Below are 16,806 nucleotides of genomic sequence, written 5' to 3' on the forward strand. Positions count from 1 at the left end.
GCTCCGTCCTTTCTTTCTCCTGTCATCAGTGGAGCTGCGCTGCTCTGAGGTCCTGCCTGGACGGAGGATGGAGCCTCAGCTCGAAAGATTTAGCTGTCTGGCTGAGTCTCCCTGACGAAAGGCACTAGCTACCCTTGGAAAACACTCCGTATCCCTCAGATTCACACTGCAAGGGCTGGCTTGCTTTAGCTTTGAGGGAGTCCCCAGCAGCCTGGCTCAGCTTCCCTCAGCTCCAGTGCGCCCCCTGGTGCCCAGAACCTTCGCTAGTGTCCTGCCAATGCATGTTCTACCAGCCTTAGTCTAGACTTGCTGGTGGATTTGGGGCCTGATGACCTACTGTGCAGAATCTCATAAGCTCCAAATTGGACCTACCACCTACCAATAGATTTAAGCCCTTCAATCCTTTCCCTAAGCAATTTGCTTGAGGACTATCTCCAGACATATATCTAAAATGTCTCCCCCCCCCCTTTAAAATTGTGGTCCCTTTCTCTCTCAGATGTATGTGTGTCTTGGGAAGAGTTGAGACAGGATCTCACTATGTAGTTCTGGCTGTCCTAGAACTCACTATGTAGACCAGGCTGGCCTCTGCCTCCTAGTGCTAGGGGGTTCAAAGGCACCCTACTGAGCTAATAACATCTAATGATGTTAGACACTGTGAACTTAACACTTAACAGAATAGCTAGGTTATCTACTATGAGTCTTCCCTTTCCCCGTGACCCCACTGCACCAGTATAACCTGGTGTCCTGTTTATCTTATCTGCCCATTTCTGTCCCTGGGACACAACTACTCATCCAGCAATCTCTGCATCACATATCTACTCTGCAGTGAATTGTGGGAAATATAAACCTGACCTTGATAAGCCTGACCTATTGCTAGATCCTGTAGAAACTCTCTACCTTGTTCTTGGAGATAAAGTTCAAGTTCCCCAACCGACTGGACCAGGCTGCTTCCCGCGGCCTTTTCCTCCTCCTGGCCTGGATGCTCCACTCCTATGGAATCCTGTGGTCCTGGCTTTGTGCTGCTCTCACTAGTTGTCCTTTCTTGGGCAGTGCCTTCTCTGGGAAGCCTTCTCTAGCCACTCTCATTTTTGCCTTTTGCTTTCTTTTTCTGCTGACTATAATGCCTTATAATATGCACCCCCATTTTCCACTAGCTCTGAATTCCTTGGGGGCAGACATGTCTTAGTCCTAGGTGCCCAATATGAGGTGTAGAAGGAAAACATGAGCAAGTGAAAAGTACCAGGTTCAAGGACAGAAGATCACAGGGTGCTGGAAGGATGGCCGGAGGATCAGTGATGACTGCCTTTTATCGATAGCTAAACTCATACTAGACACTTTTACCCTGTGTGCCTCTTCACTACTACAGCTTCCCTGAATATAGCCATTATCCTTACATTCCAGATGAAAAACTGAGGAGTTACGTGGCTTTTTCAAATGAAACAAGAAGTCACTGTTGAGATGAAACTACAACTACTTCTTCTCTGCCTCTTCTTCCATCTTCCTAGTTTTTAAAAAAAGATTTATGTACATGAATACACTGTCACTGTCTTCAGACACCAGAAGAAGGCATTGGATCCCATTACGGATGGTTGTAAGGGATACTATGTTATTGCTGGGAATTGAACTCAGGACCTCTAGAAGAGCAGCCAGTGCTCTTAATCTCTGAGCTATCTCTCCAGCCCTTATTCTTATTCTTTTATATTTATTTTTATTCTTATTCTTCTTTTTAAATTGAGAGTGCCCAGGAATTTTGGCAAATCTTAAAGAAATAAGTCAGGAGGAACAGGAGTTCAAGGACAGCCTTGATACATGAAAACAACACAAGGCTCAATAGGCCATCAGAAGGGGGGCCAGGAGAATTGTAAGAGGCACACAGACATGTACGTGTATACCGCACACAAAAAGTAAATTGAGGAGAGCATATCCTTAACATATAAAAGGCACTTAAAATCAGCAGAACAAGGATGAATTCCGCCCCATTTGAAATTGTGAGTCCAAGCCAGGCGTGATGGCACATATTTAATCTCAGCACCAGGGAGGTAGAGGCAGGTACATTTCTTTAAGTTCAAGGCCAGCCTAATCTATATAGAGTTTCTGGCCTATACCGACCAGGGTTATCCAGTGAGATCCTGATCTTTAGTTGGTTAATTTTGTTTTGTTTTCAAGGCAGGGTTTCTCTATGTAGCCCTGGCTGTCCTGGAACTCACTCTTTAGAAAAAGCTGGCCTCCAACTCAGAGATTGTCTCTGCTTTCCAAGTGCTGGGATTAAAGGTGTATTCCACTACCACTCAGCTGAGACCCTGGTGTGTGTTTGTTTGTTTTGGTTTTTCAAGACAGGGTTTCTCTGTGTAGCCCTGGCTGTCCTGGAACTCATTCTGTAGACCAGGCTGGGCTCGAACTCAGAAATCTACCTGCCTCTGCCTCCCAAGTGCTGGGATTAAAGGCATGCGCCACCACTGCCTGGCAGTTTGTTTGTTTTTTTTTTAAAGAAAGATTGTAAGACATGTCTGGTGGCTCACACCCATAATCCCAGCACTCAAGAACAGAACAGGCAGATGCCTTGTTGTGTTCCAGGGCTGCTAAGATCCAGGTCAGCCTAGGCAACAGAACAAGACTGTTTCAAAAACAAAAAAAAAAATTAATATAATCAGATAATATGTAGAAAAATGCAACCACTTCAAAGGTCTGAAAAGAGCCTCTACCTTAGAATGAACACAGTAAGAAGATAGCTTTTTAAAAAGTTTACAAGTGTTTTGACTAAATGTGTATAATATGCACCACAGCCTGCATTATTCACAAACACCAGAAGAGGGCATTAGGTGACCTGGAACTAGAGTTACCTGGCAGAGTTGCCAAGATGGGAAGCAAACTTGGTCCTTCTCAAAAACAGCAAATGGTCTTTTCTAGTTAGATTGGTTGGCTGGTTGTTTTTTTTCAAGACAGGGTTTCTCTGTGTAGCCATGGCTGTCCTGGAACTTGCTCTATAGAACAAGCTGGCCTCAAACTTAAGAGATCTGCCTGCTTCTGCCTCCCAAGTGCTGGGATTAAAGGTATGTACTACCACAGCCTGACATTAGAGAAAAAAAATTAAGGAAAAAAAAATGTAAAGAGAAGATGGGATGAGTGGTGTGGTAAACAGACGAGCAGATGCCGAGTAGGCGTGAGAACCTGAGCCTGGTCTTCAGCACTGAAGGAGAGAGCAATGGATGCCAGGAACTGTACTGTACTCCCCACCCTGTTAGTGACTTTACACACTCACATACCAAGTTCTTAAATCTTTAAATGTATTTCATATGTATGTGTGCTTTGCATACATGAGTGTTCTGTAAGGAACTTTATTCCTGATGTCCTCAAGAGGCCAGGATTTCGGAACTAAACCCAGCCCCTCTGGAGGAGCAGTCAGTGTTCTTGTCCACCGAGAAGCAGTCAGTGCTCTCACCCTCCAAGCCATCTCTCCAGATCCGCCTAGCAAATACTACTGAATAACATATCTAGTCACTTACAGTGTAGAAAACAACTGTAAGAAATATCTTGTTCAGCTGAGCTAATGTGTAGCCCAGTTGGTAGCATGCTTGTCTAACCATGCATGAAGCCCTATAAAAAAACGGACAACTCAAGTTGTACAGGCCAGCACTTGGGAAGTAGAAACAAGAGGATCATAAATGCAAAGGCATTCTCAGCCATGGAGCAAATCTGAGACCAGCTCAGGCTGTAAGAGAGACCCTGTCTCAAAAAAGGGATGGCTAGTGAAATGATTCAGTGGTTAGAAGCACTTGGGTCACAGGCCCCAGTTCCATCCCCAGACTCATGAGGTGACAGGAAGGAACCACCGAGAATTGGCCACTGACCTCCACATGCAGGTCGTGGTACATGCCCTCCTCCCAAATAAATAAATTTTCTAAAAGAAATATTTGTTTAATCAATCTTTATCGTCAAATATTTAGGTTGTTTTCCATTTCAGAAAGAAAAAATGTTTTGAAGCGACAGAAAGAATAGTCTTGGAACAGAATCCAGGACGATGGAGGAAAAGCCCTGTAGCTGTCTCCTCCTTTCTCTGACCCTGTTACACAGGGTCTCTGCTCAGGCCTTCCAGTCCCACCTGGGGACACCACCAGGGGCAGACCCACAGCCAGCTGGCCTCTAACCCTCGCCTCTTCCAGGGCAGAGTTTCTGTTTAGTCTGTCACAGCTTTGGCATCATTTCCCGGCACAAAGCCCAATCTGGTCCACGGCAGCTTCAGCATCCCGCTCTCCCTGCATCCCGGTCCACAGTCTTCCCACTCACCAAACTCAAGGTCCTCAGTGTTGCGGCTGCACAGACATGGGCGCAACATTCGCATACAGGGGCTCCTCCTGTTCCCTCTCTTCTGCCTGTTCCGGGGAACTGCTTCCGGCGACTGGATCCTGGACTGTCCCTAAGCTCTCAACACCATCTCCCAGACCTCTGGATGCTTCCTCTGGCCTAACTGCGGTGGACTCCATGGCCCCGGAGAGCACGGCACCTGGAGCTGAGCCAGAGCTCGGGGACAGCCCAGAGCTGGTCTGGTTTCGACCTAGAGATCGGCGCAAAGGCTTAGGGATGGCACTCTTTACCTTGGGTGCTGCCTGATCTTTCTGGTAGTTTCCCAAACGACGAAAGACAGACCAGACAGGGCCCTCAGGTTTCTGGGGTGTCCCTGCCAGCATATAGATAGTGGCGACAGACCCCGAACTCTCCTGGATGCCTCCATCGGTGGTTTCCACACACTCGGCCACTGTTCGGCTATCAGGTGGAAGTTGGCCGTCACTAATGCCAGCATCTCCAGAGCTTGTGGCTGTAGGAGCATCCTCCTCTGTGTTTGCTTGCTCTGGGCCTGTAGACTCCTCACCCTCCTGCCCTTCAGGACGTGGCTGAGCACCTCTGGAGAGTCTCTTGGGTTTTCGGATGGGGCTGGAGAGATCCCCAGAGCTTCGGCCATTCTGTGGTGCAAATTTAGTGCCTTCAGCAAAGGAGACAGATGGCCTCTTGGCCCGAGCTAGGCTGGACGTGCGTGGGATGGGGAATGGTGTGGAGGCATCCTCAGGGGGAGGGAAGGGGCCTCCAGGAAGGCTGGCTGCTAGTGATTCTTCTTGGGCCATAGGGACTGTCTCTGGCAGGGGAGAAAACAGAAGAGCTTCAGCTGGGTACACTGCTCTAATCCATCCTGGGGCACAAAATTTTCCCAGAGGCCTCGAGATGTGGCAGGGAAGAGTGAGGCAGGGAGAGGCTGGTGTAGTAGACACCTCTCCTTCACCCTTTACTCTCTACTCCTCCTTGCTTTGAACCACTGCACACTGCATTTTATCCAAAAAAAATCACTGCTGCCTAATTTTCACTTGGCCAATTCCTACTGATTCGGCTAGACTGGACACAGCTACTACTAACAGGCACACTCCTTAACCACAGTTACCCCAGCCATGGGTAGCTTCAGAGTCCCTCCTTTTTGTTTGTATGCCCCAACTAAACCATGACAGTTGTGGCCATCCTCTGAGCCAAACAACTGCCATGTTGGAGTGTTCACCTGTGCACTTGGAAAAAGATTATCCCAGCTGGGTTTGCTGAGTGTTTATACCCACTCATGGAGGGTTGGGTTAAGAGACACTTACCTGAGTCTCCAGTCCCCCCTATCACCTGTCGTTTCCAACTCTATCTTAATTGCATGAGATCTCTGGGGAGGGGCTAGAATATATAAACTGCAGAATATCAGGAGAGGCGGGTTCCATCATGTGGCTGGGTAAGCCCACATCCCTATGGGTAAAGGCTTTCTAGATATGGCCTATTATAGGGAGGAGCACCTGTGCCCTGTAAATGACCCTTCACCTAAGCTCTATATGAAAACCTTACCGGGCGGTGGTGGCGCACGCCTTTAATCCCAGCACTTGGGAGGCAGAGGCAGAGGCAGAGGCAGACGCAGGTGGATTTCTGAGTTTGAGAGTTAGAGGCTAGCCTGGTCTATAGAGTGAGTTCCAGGACAGCCAGGGCTACACAGAGAAACCCTGTCTTGAAAAAAACCAAAAAAAAAAAAAAAAAAAAAAAAAAAAAAACCAAAAACCTAATAAACTCACTGGTTCCCAGAATGCGCTTTGGTGGCATCGTGTCTTGGTTTGTTGTTGGGACCTTTGTTTTAGAAGGGGTAGAGGTTGCTTATGTCTCCCCCAGGAAGGAATTTTATGATGACCCATTCTGTCCTCTATTGTCAGGTGACATATCTTTTTATCTATCTATCTATCTATCTATCTATCTATCTATCTATCTATCGACAGGGCTTCTTTACATACTTCTGGCTCTCCTGGAGCTCACTATGTAGACCAATCTGGCCTTGAACTCAAACTCACAAAGATCCACCTGCCTCTGCCTCTCAAATGCCGGGATAAAAGGCAGGTGCCACCGTACCCAGCATGACATCATCCTTTTTACTGTTTGCTACAAGCTTGGTGAGGACAGGATGCTCCTTTGTTCTGAACTTGTTCTCAGAGCCAGAAACAGCAAGTGGTGGAAAACAAACACAGACAGACATCTGCCAAAGGAACACGGAAGGTGCCACAGTGGTGAGCAAGGCTTCCTGGGCTGAGCAGCTGTCGGGGCTACCTTCTCGAGGTGGCACGAAGTAGGTGTGAGCTTCGTCCTCTTCTCCAGAGTCGGGATCAGAAGAGAAGGAGTCGTCAGAGGCCCAGCCGGCAGAGGGTGGCTCAATGAAGCTGTGGTTGAAGGGAACCTCCGGATCGTGATGAGAAACTGCAGGGGTTCCAGGTCAGGGGCCTCATGGGAAGCCTTGTCCCACCTTAGCCCTAGACTCCAGACCCTGACTCCCAGTACCCACTTACCTGTCACCCAGGGTAGCTTGTAGTTACTGAGGGAGCCACAGGGCAGTGCCGAGCCCAGGCTGGTGAGGGCCCCCCACACCTGCTGCTTCATTCTGAAAAAGGCAGCTCCATTTCTCTCAGGCCTGAGAGGGTGGCAAAGAGAGGGTGATCAGTGGACAAGACCTCAGGAAACCCACGTCAGACTGGCAGGATGTGTCAGGTGACTACATCCACTTTGATGGCCCTGCACATGGATAACAGAATACAATCCTAACCATGGAGTTCAAAATCTAAGTCACAGGAGGCAACAGAGCTCCAGAGCACTGAACCTGTAGGCCGCGCTCCCTTTGGCAAACTTCTATCTCCAAAAATATTTGCATTATGATTCATAGCAGTAGCAAAATTACAGTTGTGAAATGGCAATGAAAAACATTTTATGGTGTGTGTGCGGGGTGTGTCACCACAACGGGAGGAACTATATCGAAGGGTCACACAGCATTAGGAAGGTTGAGAACCACTGCTCTAGAAGCCAGGCAGGTCTGAGTAACCATATCGGCTCTGATTTCACTTTTCTTGGCCTCAGTTGTAAATCTGACAGAAGGTTTGGCACGGCCCAAAACCAAGTACTAATACTAATACCTGCAATGGTTTCTCAAAAATGTAGCTCTTAGGACTATCATCCTAGCTGAAACCCACTCTTGCTGCCCACTCTACTGCATCTCCAAACTGAAGGGACAGTTTGTCAGAGTTCTCTGACAGCCTTTGGACAAGTCCTCATCTTCTTCTGGAGGGTAGAGGGTGAGCATCTTCCTTGCCCCCAGGCTGTATGATCATCATGAATACCCACAACACAGAGGACAGAATCAAGGATCGGGGCCTAGTGTGGTGGCACATTCCCAGACTCCTAGCACTCGAATGGCTGAGGCATGAAGATATCCACTTCATGACAGCCTGAGCTACATGGTGAAGTATTTTATCAAAAAGCAAGCAAACAGACAAGGCTGAGGGTGAGCTTGGTAGTAGAGCACTTGCTTAGCATAAGCAAACCCTGGGTCTCATTCCTAGCATGATGGAGGAGAAAGAACACCAGACAGAGAGTCCAAAAAGCCAGACAGGGCCTCTGTATGAGCCCAGAGCAGCTGAGACCCCATGAGCCTCAGGATCTTTGTAGATTGAAGAAATGAACCCTCCATCACCACATTCCCTGTTCCAGACTTCCATGATGTGGTATGTCCAAGGACCAAGAGATGTGAAGATGAACACATTCTTCTGGGCCTCACCAGTCCTTCCTCCATAATCTATCCCTCAGACTGTGCTCTCTTCAAAACCACAGCTTGGACTTCTCTCTTGATGGTTTGAAATCTGGTCTCTTCCCTTCTCTGCTGAACTGTGTGGATTCACCTCTGTCCCAGCCCTTGCAGCGCTGTCACGAGCTCAGCGTTCTGCTGCAGGTGTGACTCTGAGTCCCCTGCCACCCAGTACCCCTGCTCATGTTCATGTGACTCAGACACTTCCTTGTCAAAAGTCAAGCTTCAGTCTATGTCACTACCTGAAGAGTGACAAGTTCAGCTCTTCCCCATCCCAAAGAAACCTGCATAGTGGCTAGTGTTTACCTGTCCTTGGGGTCCAGTCGGGTGGCTGAGCAGCAGTAGGCACAGCAGATGATGCCCATGAGGAGCAGCAGCAGAGGGACCAGGATGCCCACAATGAGGGCGTTTTTACCATGACGGCCTAGGAACATGGCAGATGGGCGCACATTCAGGACCTTTGAGGATCCCATCTTGAAGTGTGCCCAATCCTTCCCTGCCACTGAGACTCCTGCAGCCATGGAAATGACCAAATGTTCCTTCATGCTCCCTTCACTTACCCAGCTGGCAGGCCCCAGACACGGGGTGGCAGAGCCCTTCTGGGCATTGGCAGGGGATAGAGCAGTTGTTTCCGTGGAAGCCAGATGGGCAGGAACTATTGCAGCTAGGGGGTACATATAGGAAAGACAGCTAAAGGCACTGCAGAGGGGAAGGTATAGTAGATTTCTGGATACTGTCCCCAGGTCCTGCCAGAAGACCCTTCTGACTTCTAAGTCACATCCTAAGTGGCCCTGTAGTGTTGAGAGTGCTTCACTGTAGAGACTTTGAGTGACAGCCCTTATCCTTCAGCCTTGTGGGAGGACCAAGAAGCCTTGCATCAAGACCAGCCCTTCCCCTAACTCCTGGACCACCATCCCTTTCTTTGTAAAACAGGTCTCCTCCACATGACCCTATGTGTTGTTCTCTAGATAGACATCTGCCTGGAGTCGCTGACTGCTTGATCCTGAAGAACTAGAAGAGCACCAGTGGGATCCGGGTCCCACCCCTAAGCAAATCCTCATCTGAATGAGGCGCCAATTCCTTTTTGCCTCCTGATATTTTCCTTTCCCTTTAAAAATTATTTTTAGAGGGCTGGAGAGATGGTTCAGTGGTTAAGAGTGCTGACTGCTCTTCCAGAGGTCCTGAGTTCAATTCCCAGCAACCACATGGTGGCTCACAACCATCTGTAATGGGGGTCTGGTGCCCTCTTCTGGTGTGTCTGAAGACAGCAATGGTGTACTCACATACATTAAATAAATAAATCATTAAAAAATATTTTTACTTTTCTTTCCTTTTAAAAAGTTTCATTTATTTTTTAGTCCTCTTAGATTATTAACCTCTGGGTTTCCTCTGAAGATGCCATCCTGCACAGGAGAACTAACATCTTCATTATAGGGTCAAGAGAGGGTTTCTGAGAAGTGGAGAGGCTTAGTGAGGGAAATCTAAGAAACATTACACAGAGGTCTGACCTCATCTCCCATAATCCCATGTCCCCAAGGCCTAGTGCTTACCTGGTCCCCCAGTAGCCAGCACTGCAGACACATTCCCCAGTCACTGCATCACAAGTCCCCTGAACACAGGCGGGGCAGGTAGAGCTGCAGCCCTTCCCAAAGGTACCAAGGGGACAAGGGTTCTCACACCTGAGGTTACATGAGGGAAGCAAGACTCAGAACTGGGAGGGCAGGAAGGTCCTACAACCTCTCCCATCATCCTGGACATGGGTTCCCAAAAGGGCCGTTCCCCTGAAGCAAAGCTCAAGTATACATGGCCTTGAAGCTGGAGCCAAACCCAAGTGGGTGACAAACTGCAGGTCCCTGAGGGAGAAGGAAAAGACTAGGGAGGAGGCAGCTATATGTACACCCTTCCCAGACCCCCCTCAGATCCTCCTCTTCCCCTCAGCCAGGCCAGGAGGCAGTCCCTGAGCTGTGTGAATGTGAACTTTGTGTAAGTGCCAGTCCTCCCAGAAAGAACAGTTGAGAGGAGGGGTTGAGGAGAAAAATATGTTCAGAGCAAGGTAGCACCTCCCTTACCTGTGCCCTAGCCAACCAGGGTCGCAGCGCTGGCAGTGCCCAGTTTCTGCTTGACAGGGCTCTCCAAGCCAGCAGCGGGGGCACTGCCCAGTGCACCTCTCACCAAAGGTGCCTGGAGGACATGGCTGCTTGCACTGAGTCCCGTTCCAGCCTGGCTTGCAGGACTCACAGTTGCCGGTGACTGGAGAGCACGTGGCATTCGGCTCACAGTGGCCACAGCTGGCAAGAGAAAGGGATCATGGGAGCACTGAGAGCCATACCTTCCACCCTGTGAACTGCACACATTGTCAGGACTCAGGGCACTGGGGAAATCTGGGTCCCAGATGGATCACTCAGGCTGAAGCCTCAGTTTCTCTGTGTTGTACACTGGAAAGGTTGAGCAGAAGATCTATCTCTGAGGGATCACAGGTCTCTACCTCACTCCTGACTCCCTGTTCTGTGACTCATCCTTCCCTGGGTTTACAAAGGATGCTGGGAGCCACCAGCTCAGCCAGAGCAGCCAAGTTACTTCCCACCCCTCACTTCCCTCCCACTCAGCCCCCTTCTCCCTCCACCCCCTTTCTCTGTTCTGGTTCCCATACTATACCATCTCTGAGGTTAGGACTGAGCGGCTGGGGGCAGACAAGTGTCATAAGAAACCACTTAGGAGGCTGTTGAGAGGAGAGTCACCTGAACACAGGAGTTTGAGACTAGCCTGGGTAACATACAGAGACCCTTTCCTTTTTTATTTATTTTTTAAGGGTATATTAATTTAACTATAACAAAAAAGTCTACAGACTCATTCTTCCTGAACACACACATGGTACAGCTTTCATTTTTTTTTCTTTTTTTCTTTTTTTTTTTTTAAAGATTTATTTATTTATTATATATGAATACACTGTAGCTGTCTTCAGACACACCAGAAGAGGGCATCAGATCTCATTACAGATGGTTGTGAGCCACCATGTGGTTGCTGGGATTTGAACTCAGGACCTCTGGAAGTGCAGTCAATGCTCTTAACCACTGAGCCATCTCTCCAGCCCCATTTTTTTTTTTCTTTTTGGTTTTTTCGAGACAGGGTTTCTCTGAGTAGCCCTGGCTGTCTTGGAACTCACTCTGTAGACCAGGCTAGCCTCGAACTCTCGAACTCAGAAATCCGCCTGCCTCTGCCTCCCAAGTGCTGGGATTAAAGGCGTGCCCCACCACGGTACAGCTTTCAAAGCCACTAAAAACCCTTTCTTTTTCTTTCTTTCTTTCTTTCTTTCTTTTTTTTTTCTTGCATGTTTGTGCAACACTCCAGTGCCTGGTGACCAAGGAAACCAGAAGAGGGCTTCAGCTCTCCTGAAACTGGTGTTCCAGATGATTTCAAGGCATCATGCGTGTGCTGAGAATCAAACCCTGGTTCTCTGTGCGAGCAGCCAGTGAGTGCTCTTCGCTGCTGAGCCGTCTTTCCAGCCATCCAAGATTCTGTCTTTGTAAAAAATAATGCCGGCCATTATGACACAGGCCTTAAATTCCAGCACCAGAAAAAATCGTGTAGCAGGGCCGAGGCAGAAGCAGGCAGATCTCTGAGTTTGAAGTCAACCTGGGGTATATAGTGAGATCTTGTCCCAAAAAGAAATACTAGAGAGATGGCTCAATAGTTAGGAACACTTGTTGTCCTAGTAGAGCAACAGCAGTTCTCAGCCTGTGAGTCATAACCCCTCTCAGGGCATTGAAAGACCCTTTCACAAGGGTCACATGTCAGACGTCCTGCATACCGGATATTTACATCACAATTCATAATGGCAGCAAAATTACAGCTATGAAATAGAAGTGAGGATAATTTTATGGTTGGGGAGTCACCACATCACGAGCACCTGTATTAAAGGGTGGAAGCTTTAATAGGTTGAGAACCACTGTTAGTACAGGGTTCAGTTTCCAGCACCCACATGATGACTCAAGGCTGTATATAACTCCAACTCTAGGGGATCTGGTGTCCTCCTCGGGACTCTGCAGGCATTTAGTGCACAGGCATTCATACTGGAAAAACACCCACATGTGTAAAATAAAAATAAGGATTTAAAAAAAAATTAAAAAAATAAATAAATGAAAATTTAAAGAAAATAGAAATTATTTCATCATGATAGTTTCAGGATTAACTCATCTTAAATTTCCAGTGATGCTAACAGAACTTGATTGTTCTCTGCTGACACTTGATCATCTGGGATCCATTATCAGGGAAAAAGAGTGATCATAAAATCAGTTTAGCTGAGCTGGGTGTGGTGGCCCATGTTCACAACTCCAGCGCTCCAGGGGCAGAGGTAGAAAGACCTCTGCAAAGTGAACAGTGGCCTGAGATACACAAAAAGAACTTGTCTTAAAAAAAAAAAAAACAAAAACAAACAAAACAACAGGGCTGGAGAGATGGCTCAGAGTTAAGAGCACTGACTGCTCTTTCAGAGGTCATGAGTTCAATTCCCAACAACAGCATGGTGGCTCACAACCATCTATAATGAGATCTGGTGCCCTCTTCTGGCCTGCAGTTGCCTGGCAAGCAGGCAGAACACTAAACATAACAAATAAATAAATAAATAAATAAATAAATAAATAAATCTTTAAAAAAATCAGTTTGTCTGATTCTGACTAGCATTGGAGGCGTGTGTGTGTGTGTGTGTGTGTGTGTGTGTGTCTGTGTGGCATTTATTACAAGCTGGGAGTTGCAGTTTGGACCTGAAATCCTAGTGCTTAGGAAGCAGAGGAGGGACGATTGCCTGGGTTATAGAGTGAGTCCCAGGCCTGTCTGGGCTACAGAGTGAGACCCTGTCTCAAAAATATCAAAGAAAAGAGGTGGGGAGGAGCTGACTGCTGCGGTCCGTGGGCTTGGGGGTAGAGTCAGGAGGATCAGGCGTTTGAGGTCAGTCTAAGCCACAAGAGACAAGAGATTGGAACCTACACCAAAACAAACCAAACCAAAGACAGGAAGGAAGCAAGCAAGAAAGCAAAGAAAAAGACTGCATTACATTCTTATTCGTTTTTAGGAAAGGCTGAGTTTGTGTTGTATGCTTACATTTTGACTCAGGTTGTTTCAAATACTTACTATGAATTATGGGATATAATGTCTTACTCTACATTTGCTCCCTGATCTTTCTGTGGTAGAAACCAAACCTTGAACTTAGTGCATGCCAGGCCAGCTGTCTCTACTACTGATCTGTATCCCCAGACCCATGCCTTGTTCTACATAGAGCTTGTTGCAGCTTCGAGGGAGGGGGATCATTGATAGTGTCTTCATGTGGCCCAGGCTAGCCTCAGACTTACTGTGTTGCCAAAGATGATATCAAAGTGATCCTCCTGCCTCCAGCCTGTATTGTTACTACTGATCCCACAGATGGCCTTGCCACCTCAGTATGTGGCACAGGCTGACATCTAATGCATGATCCTATGCTTCTTCTGCCTTCCACGTGCTGACATCGGAGGCCTATCCAGCCCCAACAGGCTGGACAGCAGTTTTTCTTTTTTTGAGTCTCACTTATGTAATGCTGGCTGACTTGGACTTGCTATGTAAACCAGGCTAGGAACTTGTAATCTCACAGGGAATCCTCTTGCTTCAGCTTCCTGAGTGCTGGGATTACAGGGGAGCTATATATAAATACATATACACACACATACATGTACATTTTTTTTTTGAGACAGAGTTTCACTATGTAGTTCTGGATGTCCTAGAACTACACAAATTAGCTGGCCTCAAATACACAGAGATTTACCAGCTTCTATTCACCAGAGCTGGGATTAAAGGCATATACTATTATGCTCAGAAAAAAAAAATGTGTGTGTGTGTGTGTGTGTGTTTGTGGGGATATGTACACATGAGTGCAGTTACTCATCAGCAGAGGGGAACAGATATGGGTCCCGAGAACAACCGAGAACACTTAGGCCCTCTGAAAGAGCAGCACAATGAAGTCTTAACTACTGTGCTCTCTCTCCAGCTGGTGGTTTGTACTTTTTAGCATTGATGGGCTGAGAGAAGAAGGCATAAATAGACCCAGATGCATGGATGTGGGTTTTTTTTTTCTTTCATCCTTGTTTTTAGAGATTGCCTGAGATAACCCCCTCTGTATACCTGTCCTATTTCTTGCCCAGCCCTTACCCTGTTGTTGACTTACCTTTCTTTGCACTGTGCCCCATAGTGGCCAGGGCTGCAAGGCAGCTCACAGCGTACTCCATGGAAGCCAGGAGGGCAGGAGCAGTGGCCGGAAGTAACGCTGCATTGGCCTCGTACACACTGGCACTTACGATTACACTCCGGACCCCACCAGCCCTGCTGGCAGATGCAGCGGCCGGTGTCCTGCACGCAGGGCGAGGTGTTGCACTTGCAGTTGAAGCTGCAGCGGTGGCCCCACAAGCCCGTCGGGCATATGCAGGCTCCAGTGGCCTGGTCACAGCGCGCCGCTGGGTTGCACTGACACGGGCGACGACACGTGGGTGCCCACCAGCCGGGGTCGCAGTGGCACAAGCCCGTCTTTGGATCACACTGTCCGTGGGAGCCGCAGTTGCAGGGGAACTCACAGAGCTTGCCCCAGTAGTTGGGCTGGCACTGGCACACACCCGTGGCTGGTTCACACTGGCCACGTGGATGGCAGGGGCAGGTCTCACGACAGTCGTGGCCCCAGTACTGGCCTGGACAGCCTGTTAGGTTAGGAATGGGAGATAACCGGGTTCAGGGCTGGGCACAGGTCCTTTCCCTGACCCTTCCTCAAGGAAGAAGACACAGGCTTGCCCTTCAAGAGGCAAGGACAGACCCTGAGAACATCTGGCAGTCTCTTCTCCTGGGACTCAGCTCATTTCCGGCCCCAGATTCAGACGACAAAACCCTTAGTCCTGGCTTAGCTTCCATTTCCCATTCCAGTACACAGATCCTGAGTTTGACAGTGATGTACCCAGGCTCCCAGGTGGATGGGATGTCATTCATGTCCCTTCCTTCTCTCTGCTAAGGTGTCTCCCTGTCCTTGGCCATCACTGGCATCTGAATGTTAGGTAGAAGATGCCTACCAGTGTAGCAGGAAAGTACATATGTCCCCTACCAACCCAAGGATGCTTGCTGCCTGCCACTCACCCCTTGAGAGCCTAGTTCCAGGTACCTTCTACCCGTCATTCAAGCATGAGGTACGGAAAGTGGAGAATCACAGGCCCACGCCCTTGGCATCTCTTTATTTGTCTTTACTGAGAAGTTAAAAGTGAAGGTTCCGTATAAGCAGGGTTTTTCTGGCTGTGGGTTAAAACCCAGGGCCGTTTCCAGGATCACTTCTCATTTCCGAGCCCACTTTCTAAGTGAAGCTTAGGTAATCCTGACCTTACCATTCTATATTCACATCTCTACTTGCCTTGCCTACTTCCTGCCCCTTACCCAGTTGTCACCCAGGCGTTAAAACTCACGAGAGCTGCACTGGGCTCCGAAGAATCCAGGTTTACATCGACAGAGACCCGGCTTCACGCATACCTCATCCTTCCTGCAGGCATCAGACCCCTCACAGATGGCTGAAAAATACCCCGTCCCCGGGATTGAAAGGACTGGGGGACAAACAAATAAAGGACACCCCTGGCCCTTTCACCCACTCCTGGGGTTCCGCTCCCTTCAAAGCCATCCTTTGTGCTGGAGAGCAGTAATATGTCACAGGGTGGACATTGCTTCCAGGGCTCAGGAGGGGAGATAAAGTAGAAAGATTGTCATTGGGTCACATCCTTTCTTTTCCTTGGATAGGGGACTGTCTTGGCTACTCACGGATGGTGCATTCTTGATCTTTCTGCCTCCAGCCGGGACAGCACTGGAGCTCAGAGGGGCTGTGGGGTAGAAATGAGGCAGAGCCCATTGGGTGGGTCACTGACTCTGACTGAGATGTGGGAGTCTTCCCCAGCTCCACTTAGGAAGTCTAGCCCAGTGTCACAGGCCGTGAGTCTCAGTACCATGTCCCCAACCCTTCTTTTTCCCTTCCCTGACCTCCCCACCATCTGCATGACCATCTATCACCTGCCAGGCTGCCTCTCAAAGTCCCCTTCTTGAGGCCCAAACCCTCCTACCCACCTCTTTATTTTCCAAAATGACTCAACACTAGTCAGCCACCATATCAACCAGACTCCCACAAGACCCACCTGCTGCCTACACAGACGTGCTGACCAGTTGGGTCTAGCGTGGATCCCTGGGTCCCCCGAGTCCAGAGCAGCAGTGAGAACACCAACCCTAGTCCCATGGCGGCCAGCATAGTAGGAGGGCCTGGTTTCATCTGGTCCCCACAGCTCCCAACCCCCTCCCTGCTTCCTCCCAAGGCTTTTCCTGAGGAAGCCAGGATAGAGGGCGGGCTGCTACGAGGCACCTCCCTGAGAGGGCAGGCAGCTTAGCACATAGAAGCGAAAGGGAAAATAGGGCTGACTGAAAATAGTGAAAACTGAGTGGATTCAGCCAGGAGGAGGCCAGAAGATTGAAGCCACGGGTTCCCTAAACATTGGAGACAGGCAAAGGAATGGGGTGGGGGTAGGAGCCACACCCCCCAAATAAGGAGATGTTTCTTATCCTCAGTGAGGAGCCGAGGAGATCTTCTAATGAAACATCGCCATGCCTCTGTTCCTGCCACAGCTGGGAGGTAACATGGACCACCG

At 48.7% G+C, this 16,806-nt stretch overlaps 1 protein-coding gene across 1 annotated transcript; it reads right to left on the reverse strand.

The window, feature by feature from the left end:
• Positions 1-3,910: 3,910 nt before the first annotated feature.
• Positions 3,911-16,710, reverse strand: Scarf1 (scavenger receptor class F member 1). Its single transcript, XM_028759204.1, has 11 exons — positions 16,303-16,710; positions 15,935-15,993; positions 15,589-15,690; positions 14,319-14,841; positions 10,198-10,416; positions 9,679-9,807; positions 8,689-8,792; positions 8,435-8,552; positions 6,843-6,964; positions 6,607-6,753; positions 3,911-5,128 (listed from the first exon to the last, which is right to left on the reverse strand). Exons 1-11 carry the CDS (start codon positions 16,431-16,433, stop codon positions 4,299-4,301), a joined length of 2,484 nt encoding a protein of 827 aa, XP_028615037.1. The 5' UTR covers positions 16,434-16,710; the 3' UTR covers positions 3,911-4,298.
• Positions 16,711-16,806: the final 96 nt, after the last annotated feature.

The sequence above is a fragment of the Grammomys surdaster genome, unplaced genomic scaffold, assembly GCF_004785775.1.
Source record: "Grammomys surdaster isolate TR1022 unplaced genomic scaffold, NIH_TR_1.0 126278, whole genome shotgun sequence".
NCBI classification, from domain to species: Eukaryota; Metazoa; Chordata; class Mammalia; order Rodentia; family Muridae; genus Grammomys; species Grammomys surdaster.

Coding starts and splice junctions, on each gene's coding strand:
- Scarf1 (XM_028759204.1), bottom strand. CDS start 16,433: ATGAAACCAGGCCCTCCTACTATGCTGGCCGCCATGGGACTAGGGTTG. Junction 14,842..15,588: donor CGGAGCCCAGTGCAGCTCTC/GTGAGTTTTAAC, acceptor CTAACCTAACAG/GCTGTCCAGGCCAGTACTGG. Junction 9,808..10,197: donor CCTGGTTGGCTAGGGCACAG/GTAAGGGAGGTG, acceptor ATGTAACCTCAG/GTGTGAGAACCCTTGTCCCC.